This window comes from Acanthisitta chloris, unplaced genomic scaffold (genome assembly GCF_000695815.1).
Source record: "Acanthisitta chloris isolate BGI_N310 unplaced genomic scaffold, ASM69581v1 scaffold25571, whole genome shotgun sequence".
NCBI classification, from domain to species: domain Eukaryota; kingdom Metazoa; phylum Chordata; class Aves; order Passeriformes; family Acanthisittidae; genus Acanthisitta; species Acanthisitta chloris.
Window position 1 is genome coordinate 10192 of NW_008654690.1, and position 18041 is coordinate 28232.

The following is an 18041-nucleotide window of genomic DNA, read 5'->3' on the forward strand; positions in this document are numbered from 1 at the left end:
GTTATATAATATGCAAAAAAATAAATCTTTGAAGTGCTCACTAGTCAAAATAAATCATATTCGTTCTGCTTATAGTCAAATTTAGTAATAAACAGCATTACCACAAACAATATACTGCTTTCATTAACACATTAACTCAAAAGTGATCCTGTACTCATATAGTTCTGGGACTAAACCTACAAAATGTCTCCTCACCCTTCCAGGCTATTTTTAACTGAAAGAGAATGTCTGCCATGAAGAATTTCTTGAAATTCTCCACTAAAATGAATCTGCATCAATTTCCAATTTAACCCTCAGAGCAGTCTTATAATTTATTCTTTCAAAAGCATTTCTTCAGTGGCATAAGCAGGAGTCAGACACTAAAAGACACCACTAAATATTTTATTGCTTCATGGAAAACAGTTTCAGAACTGGCATTATATTAGTGCCACTAACTACTCAGATGCAGGTCACACGCCCAACAAAGTATAGTCCAACATGCATGATTGAATTAGATAAAACTTGGGCTTTGAGGATTTTTTTTTTTCAGTCACCAGTGTAAGAATTTTGGTTTATTCACTTAGTTTATGCTCACCTTCTGGAAAAGGAAATACAAATGAACGGTTAATGTATCACAGCACTAAATATCTATTCTGTTACAGATCTGGAAGCTGCACTGCATTCAAGCACCACTGCATTCAATCACTACTGTGTCCAAGTCTTCTGAATTTGTTTCATTAACCTAAGCTTATTTATTTTACATTTGGAGATGGCTGGGGGAGGGCTTTCGTGTTGTTTTTTGATTGGTTGGTTATGGTTTTGGTTGGAGGGGGGGTTGTTTGGATTTTTTGTTTTGTTTATTTGTGGGGTTTTTTTCATTTGCTTAAGAGACGCAAAAAAATACCTGGTTAGTCTTTCATGTCACTCTACATTTTTGGGAAAATTTTCTACTATTCATCAATTTTATTTGTATCAATAATTCCCATCAGGACCTAGGAAAACTAGCTGCCATCACGTTCTGTGGTGTTTGTGCACTTAGTTGCCTCCATAAGTGAGATGTGACTTTTCATCATTTTTCTATTCTTACATGATAATTTTAAGACAGTAAAAAGGCATAATAATTAATCAGACAAAGAAACCATATAAGCCTAACTATTCATTAGATGCTAACACTTCTAGGAAAAAAATTATAAACAATTTGCATGTGCATTAGAGGCTAGAAAGCCAATTTCCTCCCCAACCCATCTTCTGCATTTTCACGATGCACTTCATTTTATTGTGTCAGTAAAGGGCAACACTCCTCCGACTTTAGGTTTGAATGCCTTTTTATGCATTGGAGCAGAACTTACAGATTCTACTTTTCTACAAGACAGTGGTACATAGCCCTTTTCTAAAATGGGGGATTTGGGGAAAACAATCATAAGGCATTGCCAAGTTATTCACCCAGTTGCACAGCACACTGGTCATTTTTACCATTTTATCAAATGGCAGCTAGGAGTCCCTAGCTTAGCAGAGTTATTTTGCACAGCAGCATGTGGCTCTTTGGCAGACCCTCAAACACCTGAAGCTGCCTCTGGCTCTGTTAATTCATGACAGACTAACTGACCAATTGAGAGCAGAGTTTTGGAACAGCTAGCTGCCTTCCTCCTGCTTTTAAACAATGCTTGCACTACAGAAATGCATACTTTTTGTAACTAGGAGAATCAAAACATTATCATCTTACAGTTATTTTCTTAATAAGGCATGATTTGACATTTTCTAAAACATAGCACTTATGGTGGTGATTTCATCACATACATTCAGTGTCGATGTTTTACATATGGACCTAAAATTTCCATCTAAAGAAAGCTTATCCTTGCAAACATTTATCTTTAATTTTATTTCATTTTACTTTCACTTTTCTGACTTTCTCCTCCTGCCCTACTGGTTTCCAGAGTAAGCTTTGTTCACAGCAACAGGAAGAATACATCCTAGAAATTACAACCATTACTACGAATATCGAAAAGTGAGCGACACTCTATATTCTCATTAGGCATAATTGCATTGTTTAAGGGGAAAAAAAGTACGTATTGTTTAGAGAAGTCTCTTGTATACACGTTAGCCAAAATATTTTGAACTATGTTACTACTTAACCATATTACTCCACCCATTATATTTTAAAACTTTGTCACTGAGCTGTGTCTGCATTGAATTTCTACCTCTATCAGACAATATACAGGAAATAAAAACAGAAAGCTGCCTTTGTAAATGAAGGCAAGATGTGCTAGAACTTGATAATAAATTAACATCCGCTTTTCTGCTGAAGAAATTGCAATCAGTTTAAGCTGCACTGCACCTCAGTGTGCTCTTATGAAACTGATGACTGCTTCTGGGAACAAACTGCCCAGATTGACAAGAGTTGGCTAATAGAACAAGATAGAAAAGACATTACCTCTATAGCAATACAAAATTAGCTCTAGTCAATGCCACGGCTACTACATCTACAGTGGTTAGAGAAGCTGAGATTTTTGGGTGAAGCAGGACTAGCCTGCTCAGAACATTTTACAGGCAAGGCATCAATATATTTTCTTATCTATTACAAGAAGATTCCAAGACAAAGTTTTAGAGTTCCATAAAACATTTTGGTTTCATACATAAAGGTAAAATGCAGCATTTCAAAAACATTTGTATTCTGTGATGTAACCTATTTAAACATTAACACCAAACCCAAGAGTGCATTAAAATATATTTACCCATTATATGTTTCAGAGACACCTGCGAAAGGTTCATTCCTGCATGTAGCAAATAAAAACACTGTGTTTAATAGCAGGGCCACTGAGCAAGTACTTATCATGAACTTGATTATGCTTTTGCAATCCATTTTACACTTGGAAACCAAGATGCCACTTATGACTTGGCCTAGTGCTGCTGCTGGAATTAATACAAGCCCTAGAGGAAAACAAGACACCAGCAATTATATAATAATGCAAGATATAATTGTGAAGTAATTAAGACTGAAATTTTATGTTAAGAAAAAATATCACAAGAGTTATCTGTAAAATGCAGTTTGTGTGATGCCATTTTCAAACCATACTACCAGAATCTGATGGCATGAGTAATTTATTCTACTATTACACCACCTTTAGCCTTTTCAGAAGTTTAACTTGACAGTGTAATCTATAATTGTCCAAAACCCAACTTCAACACAGCAAAACTGGATTATTTAGCAGCACTACATATTGGCCATGAATCTCTGAACACTAGTAGGCCACTTCACGAAAACAGAAAATGCTCTTACATTGCTCCAGTGTTTTTTTCATATATTCATGTTCATTGTTATACATGTGTTATGAATTTTCTAGTAACAGGATATAATCACTATATCCAAGAAACAACACAAGATGTAATCAGGAAATCTACAAATAGATTTTTAAAAGTTTAGAGTATTGGGTCATAGTCCATATAGGCCACAATGATTTATCCTCTTTGCACTACTAGTATTCCAGATAATGACTGAGCATCTATATATGGCAAATCTAGAATATGACACTGGACTCAGTACAACTTGCGCAGACATGAGACAGTTAACTTTGAAGACAGGTACAATGGTAAAACTGCACAGGCCACAGACAACCAGTCAAAGGCATTTTAAACAGTTGTCATGGCTATTGGTAACACTTAGACTAGCTAGCTCAACATCAGTGCAGGTACATTTAAAAAGCACTATCAATGTTTTCAACTCAAAGACATTCAGGCATGGTCTATAGACAAAAAAATCAACACTCAGTTTTCCACTTCAGTTCTGGTCTTTGTTTAACAATTAAGCATGTATGCCAATGTATCTCCATGTAAAACTTGAAGAAACTATGTTTTGAAGTAATGTGTGAATAGTACTACCTAGTATTAGCCAGAGGAGTAAGTCATTCAGAAAGTCTCTTCCAAACATATTTCTGCTGGAATAGCAGAACATTGCACCAGTCTACAGCTGAAGTAACTTAGCAAGACATATTCCAGAAACATCAAGGCTGCCATATTGCAAGCATCTGCTGGCCATTATCAACATTATTGCCTTGATCTGGTTGCTTCTCTTGAGAAGTTAATTGTGTCAGTTAATCACATGACCATACCTAGTGCAGCTCTTCCATCAGATTTTTCTGTTTCTCCAATACTCAGTTTTTCATAGCCTTAGCCTGCTCTACATATTACTTCTGCATACCAGATAACAGGAATAATTGACAGAAAGCCAACTATAGAAGCAGTTAACATAATAGTTCTATAATATATCCTGATTAGTCATTTCATTGTAAACTATCTCCCTGTAATGTTATAGTGAAATTGGAGAAGAAAAAGGCAAAGTCAACTCCTTATTTGTGATAAGCACTGCCTTTTTTCCAGCTGCCCTTCATACTGATTGCTTTAGTAGGGACTAAGATGCTAATGCTCCTTCAGCTGATTTTAAATGAGGAAAATCAAATGTTTTCACCAAGAATAAGAAAGTAATAAACTACAGTTCCAGCAGTACACAAAATTCTCATTCTACTTGGAATATTAGTATCAAGTCTTCAGAACCTATGGACAACAAGTAGACTTGCACCCTTGATGAATTAAGCACCAGAGTTTTCATAGAACTGGCAAGAATAATATAAAATACTGCTTCTGATGTGAAAACTGCATTCCATGTAAGTACATCCACAAATATCTCACACAAACACAAGAAATCCATAGAATCATCCACCTATAATGATAACTAGGTGTTTAACACAATAAATTTAAGATTTGCAAACAAAAAGCTACATTACCTCCAAGAACTGCAGAAAAGCTTGATGACTTTCCAAACTGATTTTCTATGAACTTTGGTAGAAATGTGGCAAATCCAGCAACAACTAAAGCTTCTGAAGAACTGGCTATTATCAAACTCATAAGCACTGGATTCCTCAACAGTATCTATGGGGAGAAATTAGCATAATGCTCAGGAAATTATTTCACTTTGGCACAAAACAGAAGTCACTATTTTTTTAAAACAGGAACTGTCAGGCAGAAGTTCAGCAACATGTTTTTCTGCTTCAGCAATCTTAAGTATCAACAGAATGTATATGCATTGAATTATCAGTAGCACTGGGAACTTCCCTACCACAACACGATAAAGAAGCAATTACCTTTCTAAAGGCCTATCTGTTACCTGAAAAAGAATTTAATTTCTCAGAATATATCTGTTTAAGAAAATTTCAGAAATCCTTACCAGGAGAGCTATAGGAAAGTCTTTAAAACTTTTTCCAATATTCTTTGTCTGAACCAGTGTCTCACTTCCATCATCGTGAGTTTCAGAGAGTTTTTGAGCCCGTATTTTTGCTGTTCCTACAAATGGACACATTTATTGACAATGAAAACACTGAATGCCCACGATCTTAATGTCAAAAAGGCACAAAAATTAGTGTTTTATTTACTTCAGAAACTATTTCAGACGGCATAGGTCTTCTTATTGTTCTATTGGTACACATCTATAGAAAGATCAATAACATATTCTTACTGAAAAAAAATTGTTGAAAGCATCATGTTTCCACTGGTTGTAATAAGAAATTATCAGGGATATTGTTAAAATTTCAGAGCATCCTGAAGCTCATCAATTTTATTGTCTATTAATCATTCTCACATTCTCCCCGGTTCCCTACTTCAGTGTTTGTTTTCTCCATTTCTCTTTTGAGAGAATCTCAAATCTTGAGATTAGTAAATTCTTTTGTATGCTCTTCCAAGGGACTCCTAGATAATATCTACCTCATCCGAAATTATATTAAAAGTATATTTTCTAGAAGACTGCTCTGGGATACTTTGATTAATGCTTGAGTATTCCACTCAAACCAACAAGTCATTATAGCCAAAGACAACAATGTGTGAGTTAAGGCAATGGAATTTCCATAAGATTCTCGACACATAACACAGCAGCTTTAAATTGTCCTGGGGCCTTAGCTGCACCCATTTTTCAAACTTTCACCATCAGTTTCTATGTTCAGGTATACCTATTTCCAGTCCTACTCCTACAACATTTTATATACACAAGATACTCTCTCTAGTCCATTTGCCTTGTTTTAAAAGCTCATATTGGAAAAAAAAAAAAAGGCATCCTCAGATTTTAGCCAGTTAACCAAGAAACACAATCAAGGAGGAAACATTCAGTCCAGCAGTCTATAACTCACAAATATAAACAAATCTCGCTTCCAGAGTGGCCCATCATTGCTAAACTTTTACCTGGTAGATGCTTTGGAAAGCATGAAAAAGGTATTATAAGAAGCCAAATGGCAAAACAGCATGCAAGGAATGCTATCCACCATGCTCCAAGCCAACGTGGGTCATCTGGATCCACCTTTGTACTGGCAAAATAATTCAGAAAATTTCAATCAGCAATTTCAGTTTTCAGTGAGCTGGAATATTTTTTTTTTAATACTGATTTAATGGAAAGCCTTTTAATACTGTAATTTTCTTGTTTTCTGCATGTATTAAATTTATTGTTTGCCTGTTTAAAGCACATTCACTGGGTCTATAATAATAATAATACTGCATTCTACCAAACATAGCTTTCAACTTGTAAGTCAATGTCACTCTGATTTAAAGGCTACTCTGGCCCTGGTTTCAAGATCATGAAACATTATTAAGATATTGAAAAAGCTGGATTTAGAAAGCCTCTTCATAACCAATGCATCAAGCCAAAGCCAACACAGCAGTTCAAAATGCCATTGTATGGATCTGAAGGCCCTAAAACACAGGAAATAAAAGTGTAAATTAAATTGTTGGCTTGGATAGTATTACAATTTACACCATTTTTTTTAATAGTGGACTGTTACTCAACTGGTAGACTTTCTAACAGTCTCTTCCCTACCAGTTAAGCAGCACCTCCTATTCCTCATATCCCAACTCAGGGAAACTTCTTGCACAAGCAATCAGTAGGTGCAGCTTAACCCTAAATTGCATTACAGAGAAACTTCCACACACAGTGGAGTGGCTGCTCACTGTGGAAACTCACTTGCTTGAAGTCTTGAAGAATGCAACTTATTACCAAGTTAATGAAGCTCTTAAAAATGCAGTATTTACTGAACAAAAACTCTTTCTCCTCACAGGGAGAAAGGTTGAAGATTTTAATACAAATTATGAGGAAAAGAATCTTGCCTTTCTGGGATCTGGATATCAATATAAACCTTAAGCAGCTGCCCGCCTAAGACATAGCCAACAGCTGGACCCAGCAGAGACATAGCATAGCCAATTCCTAGAAGAGAAAATACAGTAAGTTCACCATAACTTCTTTTTTTTAAAGCTTTCTTTCAATGAAATTCTTAAATCAACTAAAGACCAAATGGTTTCTGTAATTCAACCTGTTCTTTCATTGTCATTACTTCAACTATAGCATGTTGAAGACAAAATTTATACTTGTGCCTCAACAAAATTTTTGTAGCTCTCATTAAATGCTGCAACTCAGAAGTTCAGCAAAAAAAGTTTTACTGACTGCATCTTTATTAGATTGTCTTTCACACATTTCGTGTCTACAATCAAAAGTTAACTGATGTAAAAGTCTAAGTGAAGTTAGGAGTATCAGCTGTTAACAGTGTGTGACCACAGTCTTAAAAACCTATTTATTTTTACTTTTGAGTGTCAAGTTGTTTTTCTAGATCTTCCAAGACCAGACCCAGAGTTTCATTAAAATGTCTGACTCTGGAGCAGCATCTGCCTTAAAATACAAAGCTAGGGCTCGACAGCTCCTGACAGTTCTGAAAAAAGAAAACGACTGAATAAAACCCAAACACAAACAGCACATAACACAAACAAAACCAACCAAAACAACTGAAAAAAACCCTGAAAATAAAATAAAAAAAAATTAAAACTACTGTAAAAATAAAATAAACAACAAAAAATCTGCAAAGCTGCAGGTGCAACCGTACCCTACTAAAAAGCACAAGGTTTTCTCAATGTCATCATAGCCTCTTTGGCCTATGAGACAGATTTCTGTGACAGCTTAGCACTCACTGCTAGCAGAAGCACTATCTCTGCAGATTGAGGCTTGCAATGCATAGTAACTAGAGGTGTCTAACAATTAGTAAATATGCATTCTGCTGCTGATATTCTATGCTGCCTCCCCAGGCTGAAGAAACTGGATTTCTCATGTTTCCAAAGTGCCTGGATCCTATTTAGACAGCAAGAGGGAATGATGGGGGAGGTGGGAAGGTGAGAAGTGTGCAAAGAGGGGGAAGCAATTCACAAGGAAAGACTCGAGTAAGTAAAAATAGATATTGAGTAAGAATACTCAGGTTTTCCTCTATTTTGGAAATAGTGGCATGCTCATAGGATCTTTCTTAGTTCAGTTCACACTCGTTCTACAGAACTTCAAACTGAACTTCAAACGAGTCTATTTTCTCCAGGTCACTCAGTTTAAATTGCCATTTAGAACTGCTTAACTTTTCAGTGGCTTTAGTTGTAGATGTAGCAATTCAGCAAGAGCAGAACCATCCTCATGAAAATGCACCCAGATTGGAAGAGAAAGAAACTACCAATTGCACCTTTACTATGAGTTGCAAGCTCATAGTAACAGTGCTAGCAGCTATTTACACAAAGTTTTATATCAGGGTGGGGTTTTGGGTTTTTTTGCTGCATTGCACATGCCTTCTTGCATTAGGCAAAGCAACACACTATACTTTAAATCCTCAATACACTGTATGAAAGCAAGAAAAATAATTAATGCTTAACATTGCTACCTGTACACTCGCTTGTGTTCTAGTTTTGTTCTATAAGGCAGAATGCACAGCTCTTCCAAACTCAACAGTTACCTGAAGATTGTGCATGCATTAGGTTATTGTAAAGGTCTTTTTTAAGTATTAAAGCTGACACCACTCAGGCTACTTCTTGATCCCCCAGTCATGCAGACAGTCCTCATCCTGCTCTATCTATTTCATTAGCTTCAGGGTTGGGGTGGAGGGAAATGAAATAGAACTGCAGTAATATCTCCCTCAAAATAAAGAAACCTCAAAAAATAAAACCAGTCTTTGTTACTTAGGGTTTATCATATGCAACTATTCTATTTGCTGGCATCAACTGAAGTGCTAGAGCAGACTAAGACCTAAATTGCACAGTAACTGATGTAGAGACACTTTATGCACGTAAGTAAACAAGACTGATTTAATTAGGTAAGTCATTTGGGAGGCATTGCAGTCTACAATCTATCCAGACAAGGTGTTATAAACAGTTTAAAAGTTACCTATATAAAGGGAAGACTTGTGTTTTGGAACACTATCATCAATAAAAGCTGTCCCCAGAGTATATAGTGGAGTTCCTCCAACTCCCAGCAGCAGCTGTCCCAGGATAAATACATACAGATAGTAGGAAAACGAAGACTTTTTGCTACCATTCCAAGTGAAGTTGGTAGAGGTTGTTTCTGAAATCTGACATGTATCTGAAAAACAGAGGCAGCAAGAATTTAAAATTCTGTTACCCAGGTCATCACAGTCCAACAGAAGAAAAGAACAAAACCTGCACCAAAACCTAAACTACAAATGAAGTGCTGTTATGTCAGACTCCCATTTTAAATTTCACACCTATTAATATATCCTATATGGCAGTGCCAAGCATTCTATGATATTATATCCCCCCAAAGAAATACTATTATGGCTTGGTTTTTGTTTGTAGACGAGGAAGGCACGATGAATGAAATAACTTTATTAAAATGCTTTGGCTTGCTGAAAACTTTATTGGGCAGATGTATGGAAAAAGAAGAAAACAACCACCCGTGAAACAGTTATTCAACAGGCTCAAATGCTCCTAGGTAACAGACACTTCATTTTGTTCTTGTACCTTATAATGGTTCTAAGGAACACTAACAACTTCCGCTCTTAAGTGACAGAAGTCTGAGCAACCTGAGGAAAACTGGGCTGCTGCAAAGTATAGTCAGTCATAGGCAAAGCTAAGCCTTCTTTCTCATTCACTCTTTTGAGAAGTGCTTCCCCAGAAAACAAAAACACCTTAAAAACCTACACCACTGTCTCTCATAGAGGACACACTGCCATGTCTCCAAAATGAGAAGTTAATTTAAAGCCTCCGTACTGGTGCACACACACAGAGGACAGCAGTGGTACAGCAGCATAAGGTTGTGTCTGCTCCTATAATGTTTGGCACTACAAGGCAGTGCTATCACTGCACATTTAGTAACAGACAGTGCCAAGTGAGAAGATGAAAGAGAGGAGCATGATTCTTTCCAGGTTTTTTCACCCTAAGGAAAAGGATAAACCCATCAGTTTGGTGGAAACAAGCCACAAGGAACAAACATATGAAAATACTTTTCAGGTCAGACAAATCAACTGATTTAATTAACATTATTTTGCTACAAAATTATTACCTTTTTCCCCCCCTTAGGTCCTTCTGCATTTGAGAACACTTTACTCCTGCAAACAAAGGGCAAGCTCAATCCACACTCTGGGACATAAAGCAAATTGTCTACACTGGTGTTATAAACACATCTCTGGGTTTTATGATTACTTCTTGTAGCACAAAACAAGTGATACCATGCTGTTGCACAGAAACTGGCCAGCATAAGGGCTAAGAAAACCTCAGCTCAAGAGAAGACATTAAAATTTTGCTTCCTTTCCACTTAGAAGAATTCTGGGTAATCTGTCCCAATGTTTGACTGTATTCACAATGAAGTTATTTACCTTGTGTCAAGGGAAAAACTGCAATTCATATTTGCTGAGTCTGACATATTTTGCAGATTTAAACACGTTTCATTCAGATCCAAGACCCTGCTTATCGCATATGCAGTTTTTACAGTCCCCTGAGCTGTTGCTGATTAATTAAATGAGGCTGATTTACTTACAGACAAACCACAAGGTGGAGCCCCTGACTGCACCTATCAGAGCCAGCTGAGGCACTGTCAAGTCCATGCAATCTATATAAGTTATTAGAACAAACAGCTGCTCACACCCAGGTTACAAATTTGAGTCTGAAACCTTTCTGGAGATTACAAAAGACATGTCTGCTGTGGCTAAAGAATTTTAATATTAGGTAGACTAGCAACTCTTTCAATATGAAATGGATTAAACTATTTTTAGAAAATAGTATTATGACAAATAAACACTCACATAGTTTCATAGAGTTGGATATTATTTTACTTTTATTCTGAGTGTATACATATCTCAAAGCAAAACAGTAAGTTCCAGGAAGTCTGTAAACCTTATACTAGAGACCAGATGTATTTTGTAATCCAGAACTGATCTATTAATTAACCTGCTAGCCATATTAAATATTGCACTGAACTGTACGTGAAGTTACCCTGCAGGTAAAGCTCATTGTACTGACATATAATAGACAGACATAAATAATCACGTAAACAACTAGTAACAAGAGCTGTTCAGAAATAAATTCAGTGGTAGATTTTTATACAAAGCATCAAGTAAAAAGAGTTTACTCCAAAAATACTTAAATCCCTATAAACTACTCATCCAAACAAATAAGCAGCAGGGAAGGTTTTGGGGGTGTGGTGCTATTAAATTCTGCAACTATTTGCATAGTTCAGATGCTTCATCAACCTCAGAACTAGCTAAACACAGTCAAGAAAGCTAGAGACAGTTGGAATTGAGGCTAGGCAGGGACATTAAGGCTAACAAGAAAGGCTTCTATAAGTATGACACGTGTAAAGGCTAGAGATAATGTGGGCCCTGTCTTGAAGGAAACAGGAGAACAGGCTAGCCTAGATACAGAAAAGGCTGAGGTTCTTAATGACTTCTTTTCCTCAGTCTTGAACTCCAAGTGCTCTAGCCATTCTGAACAGACCAAAAAGCATAAAGGTGGACACTGGGAGGATGAAACCCCTAAATACACTGTAGAAGACGATCAGGTTTGAGACCATCTCAGGAACCACAATGTGCTATGTCCATGGGTTCTGATGAGATTCATCCTCGGGTCCTGAGGGAACTGGCTGATGAAGTTGCTAAGCCACTATCTATAATTTTTGAGAAATCCTGGCAGTCAGGTGTGTTTTCTTAACAGCTAAATTATGCATCTGAAGATTTATGTTGATTCTGTCATGGTGCAGACATTCCCTGTACTCGCAGTCACTTATCTTTGATAGTGTTTTGTTTAAGTCATCTTAAGTTCTTAAATCCACTCACAACAGTCACAGCATAGACAGCTGCATTACAGTCAAAACAACATGACTATTGTTAGCTGACAGTGCCATGGTGAAGAACACAATCCATTAAAAATTCCCTACCACTTTTAGATTTCAGAAGCCCATGCAGAACATGTCCCTAATAAGGTATCAGCCTCAACAGCCATCCTCAATGGCAGATGAAGTGGCAGATTTTTGATGAAACAGTGACATGTTCACTGATATTTAAAAAAAATTGGTTGAAAGGAGAGATCAGCAGCAAGAGTTGGCCATCTTCTTTCTCACACTCTCAGTATCTTGTTTCACTTTAAAAAACCCCAACACCTATAATCAGGTTGAAATTTTTTCTATTAAATTCAGCTTCCCTTCCATACTGTAGTGAAATAGGGAGGGCAACACTGAAACTGAAATTGTAGAGAAATGGGACTGCAAAAGAGTCAGGAGCAAGTAACCTGTTGCCCCTCTATAAGGGGTAACAAGTAACCATCTGCTTATTAGCCCCCAAAACTGAAGAGTATTTTCTTTTGGCCTTGTTCAGTTAATGATTATTAAATTCTACCTCAGATCCTCATTTTTTAGACAAGGTAAAGACTTACCAAACCTGTTTAATTAACGTCTGGACAGCTCACAGAAGTGTATGACATGATTAACACTGAAGAAATTAATTTGAGAATCAACAACCTTCCATAAGGTTGCTTAAAAGCCACTGATATTTTTTAGTGAGCACTCCATTATGTTTAGTCATTGAAGGCAAAATTCTGATTACACACTGCAGTAACAATTAAGACAATTCTAAAAGATTAAGTCATCCTGCTTTAAACACACCTGAATGCTTCTGTATCACCTACAGGTGTGCCACTAGACTGAAACACAAAGAGTTGGCACTAACCTCACTGCACTGAGCTAGCTACTCACATGATTTCAGTACTGCTTTTTCTCCCTCTTTATTTCAGGTAAATCCCCAAGTTTTAAGGACTTGGAGGAAGTTGTTGATTGATTAATCAAGATGTCTTTAATAGCTTAAAACACAAAAGAACTGCTAGAAGTAGTCACCTTTCAACAAGATGATAAGTAACAACTTCTCTTGAACACATAATCTACATTGCTGGCCTATCTGGATTCCTATTCATGATAAGTAAAAGTAATCTTTCATCTCTAAGTGAATTTTAATTGCATCAATCAATGCAAGTATAAAAACAAACATCTTATTCAAATGTTGCTTAAGAGCAAGAATTGTTATTGACATCCAGATCACTTCTGAAAAACAAAGTTCACTGCGCAGAGAGACACCCCTTAAACTTTCTGATTTCACAGATTCAGTTTTTTTTGGTGTTACAGATAGCACCCCATTTAAGGACTTTGACAGAGACTGACTATGTTGTAACAAAATAAGAATTGCACCAAGTTGCTATAGAGATCTTAAATTTTTGGAATAATTTTCAAAACATAAGGATAAGCTTACCTTCATGTTTAGCTCCATACTGGTATTTGCCACTACCGAAGTGTGGTAAGGAAAACACAAGTGAGCCCAGTCCTAGCATAAATGCTGAGAAAGCAAGCCATCGTGGTTTGTGCCCTCTTTCTCCGAAGAAAGATACAAACAGTGACAAAATACAGAAAGCAATGTCGTAGCTTGCAGAGATTAAGCCAGTGAGGGAACTGTTCAACTCGTAACGCTTTTCAATAGTTGAAATACTAATGTTAATCAGGCCATTTACCACAATACCTACAAAAACAAAAAAGGGAGATAATTAGTCAAAGACACTTTCATTCTGTAGCATTGCAAAGGTAAATCTACATTTGTGTGATGGAAACATTAAAATCAGTATATTTACAAAGCTACATTATAAGGTAATTATTATAAGCTATTTACTATTTTTAAAATACAGGTATATAGTAGAAAGATACAGTGCCAGCTTAAACCAGCCAAACTGCACAGGACCTATTCAATTTTGTTCCCCTGTGGACATTCAAGCATTTAGCCAGAAACACACCATGCCTCAAACTCCGTTCATGTATTAAGGTTCCAGATCCTATTTGAAGCACATATTTCAAACATAATCCATTACAGTGTCATAAAATACTGTATGCAATAGGATGAAATTAGTCAAAATTATGACTTGCATTAGAATACAAGCTATGACTGAAACAAATTCAGGACACAGCTTTCAAATTCTTGTATCTTCCCTTTGTGATGGCAGGGAGGAAACTGTTTGTTCGACAACAAGGCTTTGGAACAGCCATGCGTCCCTACACAAAGTGCAAAGCTATTTTAAAATACTTCATAACTGGTTCAAAGCAACTAGGGTGACTTATTTGAATAGAGAAAAAAAAGTTTGCCCTCGTTTAAGTTCCCTAAAGCAAAAATATCCAACAACCTGGAAAAAAGGCATTGCATGAGCTACCTACTGAAACACACATGAACAGCAAAAAACAAAGATCCAAAAGTAGAAGCAAGTAAGTTGCAATTACCAGTGCATGTTTATACACACTATACATTTTTACAAAAGCGTTTGTAGATTCTAATTCAAATCTCCTGTCCTGCTTCCCATTCTGTTTCTATGTGAAACACCAGGAGTTTCTTTCAAAAGCCTCAAAATAGGATTCTGTTACAAGCAAGATTAATAGCTGTACTACATAACAGTGTCAGATAACTTCATCGTAGTCTAATTAACTGTGCCCATAATAAAATACACACCTGCAAAAAAAAATAAAATGTTAGGAAGTATGAGTCACTGTCGCAAATAACTTGGAGTTCTGTAATCCATAGGTAACTAATTAACATCATTCATGACACAGGCCTTATAGTTATTCTTACTCTTTCTAAAATTCAAACATGATTCTCTACTGTTGTTCTAACAACAAAAGGACTGGTGACAGGAAAAGGTTTAAGTTAGTTTTCAGAAAGCACTGCACCGTCCGGAAGTACAACTACTTGGCCTGAACTTCAGCATCTCCTTAGAGTGCTCCATCGTATTTTAAAATATTACTCCAAATCAACCATCTGTTTTCTAATCCCCACCAAAGCCAAACAATTCAGCTTTCTATAAGGAGGCAGCTGTTGGCACAATCTTTATTGCAATATCCTACTATGGCTTCTCTATTAAGGTTGACAGTTTCACCTCTTAGTCTAGCCATCACACTTAAATTCATACAGGATTAACAAAAGTATTCAGATGTTCCTCCACTGCCATTGATACCAGAGGATCTAAGAGCACAGCTCCCTGTTTCTAGGTTAACCCTTTGGAATCATATATTTAACTCCCGTGGCTTTGTGGGCCTAGAATGCACAGAAAGAAAAATAAACATGCATCAGATTATGTTGTTACAGCCTTGTACTGTACCCACCCTCCTCTTGTAATATATGACTTTCAAGTAGTTATGATTGCTTTCAAAGTTCTTCATTATGTTATAAAATTAGTAGAGTAGTATTAATTAGTGAGAGGAATTTAGATAAGACTAACTGTCTTAGTAAATCTCAAAGGGGGAGTTGCTGCAAGGCGCCTCAGACAAGATGCACGCAGGGACATAAATTCTCACACCTGTGACCAGCTCATCCTGGAGGAGAGCAGAGGAGCCAGCAGAAGTCAACCAAGACCAAGATAAGGAACTTTATAATTCTAAACAAGATAACAAGCTAAGCCAAGACCATATATGGAAGGAAGACTCATGTCATGGAAAGGACACAAATGGACATCTTTACAACAACCACAAGGGAGCACCAGAGACCATTCAAAACCCTCATGGAAGACCCCCCCCCCCAAGAAGCCATCAACTCAAAAGTAGAGTAATTAGCACAAAAAGCAAGAGAATCACTAACCAACAGAGGATAGAATACTAATTGATATGTCAGGTAACTTGTGACCAATAAGTACTAATTTCTTTGGGATTTGAAACGTATAAATAGCAAAACATTTGGATAGCTGGCTTGCATGTTTGGAAGAGCAATCCCCCATGCATCCAGTGCCATAATAAATAATGCCTGTTCTTAACACTACATTGGTGTTAAGGGGTTTTATTCCTGACTTCGGTGACACCATTAGTTACACATTTGGCAACTTTCTTCTTTTCTTCTTAAGCATTGACCAAAGAACAATACTAGCATGAAGGAATGAACAAACAAGTTTTTCCCATTTGCCAGCACTTCAAACATTTACTAAGGTTTTGAGACATTCATATGAAGCAGGTGTGCTACACAGGGGATTACAGAACTAGAAGGCATTACCTTTTACCTTTAATTTACATCCTAAAAGACATAAAACCTTTGCAGTTAATTTTATTGGATAATTAAGACTGCATCTGTAAAAATGCAGATGTGATGAATGGCAGCATGACCTCTCCAATGTCATTATCTAGTAATTAATCACTAAAGTCTCCTCAGGAAAGATGGAACCTGGCTGATACTAACTTCACCTGAAAAAGTTCTGCAAGGACATCTCAAGACTTAAATTGCAGCACAGAAATTATTTTTTAACTAATCGCAACACAAACCTTATTGTACTGCCACATCTCTCAGATTTACGTACAGTGTGTACTGACCTGTAAAATCCAGATTAATTATAAACCAACTTGATTTTCCCTACTTGAAACACCATTTTTTCTTCAGCAATTAATTTAACAATAACAAAAAGTGCTCTGCAGTTGTTAGAACCATTGGCTTTAATGAAGTGGTTGGTGGGCACACAAAAAAAGTAATTAAGGAGACCTGCCAGTAACAAATCTAATCAGACTATAAAATATTAGTGCTATACAAAGTTTTTAGACAGATTAGACTGGAGCAGTCTCAAACAGTGATTCTGTTGTTTTGTTAAATAAAAAGTATTATTGACATGAGGAATAAACAGTCCTTGTACTCAAAATAGTGAGATAACTTCTACCTTGTTTGCTACTGCAGCTATGAACTGCAGCATATCCAGTTACTCTAATATCTGCTCTCTATAGGGCACTTAGAGTTGCATAAATGTGTGATTGCATCTGGTAATAGCCATGTAACAACATTCTACACAGTGTTTTCTATTCTGGAAATACAGGTTTCACCTGTACTTGAAACAGAAACAGCTACAAATTGAGTAAAATTCCACTGGGATCTTCTGAAGCTGAACTACATCATATGAGGTGCTAATGACAGCAATGTCTTTTCTAGAGCAGCTTGAAAATAACTTTAGCACACATTTTCAGTTAGAAGACACACACAGTGAAACCTACACACATGTACTAGCTGACTGAGGATAATCACCTGTTTTACAAAAAGCCTAGTATAACAACTTATATTCATCAAAAGCGTGTTGCAGATTAGCTCAATAATTTACAACGCACTAAGACAATCTTTTCTAGAGGTGCATTAGCAAGTTTAATAGATGTACTTTATCTCTATCACTGATGTTTTCTGTAATTTGAAGGGTAAATGAAATAATTAGATTCAAAACTAGAGTACAGTATTAGCTCTCATGCCTTCAAAATCCCAGTTGCATTTTGTGTGCTTTCAGCTAAACTCTGAGGCTGCAAGACCTGAACGTTTTCACTCTTCACACACAGTACTTGCTGCTAACAATTCATTTTTCCTACTTCTCAAAAAGAACTGCAGCTAGAGTGTTTAGCACCCAATTTCCTTTCCATGTTCTAACCAAAGAAAAGATTCTTGTTCAGAAAATCCAGGTAACTCATCATTACGAATACCACAAGATCTGTAATAGCCATGCATATATCAGCTTCCAAAACAAACCACAGAAGTTGGCCCTAAATGTCTAGATATCTCTTTTCTGAAACAAAAACTGTATGCTAAGTAAAGATCAGACTCTAAACAGGTCTAACTCAGATAAAGTACACAGAAACACCTCTTGGAGGAGCCAGGGTTTCTCAGTGAAAAGACAAGACAGTCAAATCCTTCTACATTTTAAGCAGAGATTCCCAGTCAGTTCTTGCACCATCTCAGTTACCTCAGTATAGT

The 18041-nt window shown here is 36.6% G+C and overlaps 1 protein-coding gene across 1 annotated transcript in view; it reads right to left on the reverse strand.

The window, feature by feature from the left end:
- SLCO4C1 (solute carrier organic anion transporter family, member 4C1) overlaps positions 1 to 18041 on the reverse strand; it is a gene marked incomplete at both ends in the record, with an annotated part of 28442 nt that overhangs the window by 9268 nt on the left and 1133 nt on the right. Inside the window, 7 exons of the mRNA XM_009083648.1 lie at positions 2712 to 2907; positions 4758 to 4902; positions 5198 to 5313; positions 6202 to 6323; positions 7117 to 7213; positions 9194 to 9388; positions 13557 to 13820. Coding sequence (XP_009081896.1) covers positions 2712 to 2907; positions 4758 to 4902; positions 5198 to 5313; positions 6202 to 6323; positions 7117 to 7213; positions 9194 to 9388; positions 13557 to 13820 — 1135 coding nt within the window. The remainder of the gene's footprint in view (positions 1 to 2711; positions 2908 to 4757; positions 4903 to 5197; positions 5314 to 6201; positions 6324 to 7116; positions 7214 to 9193; positions 9389 to 13556; positions 13821 to 18041) is intronic.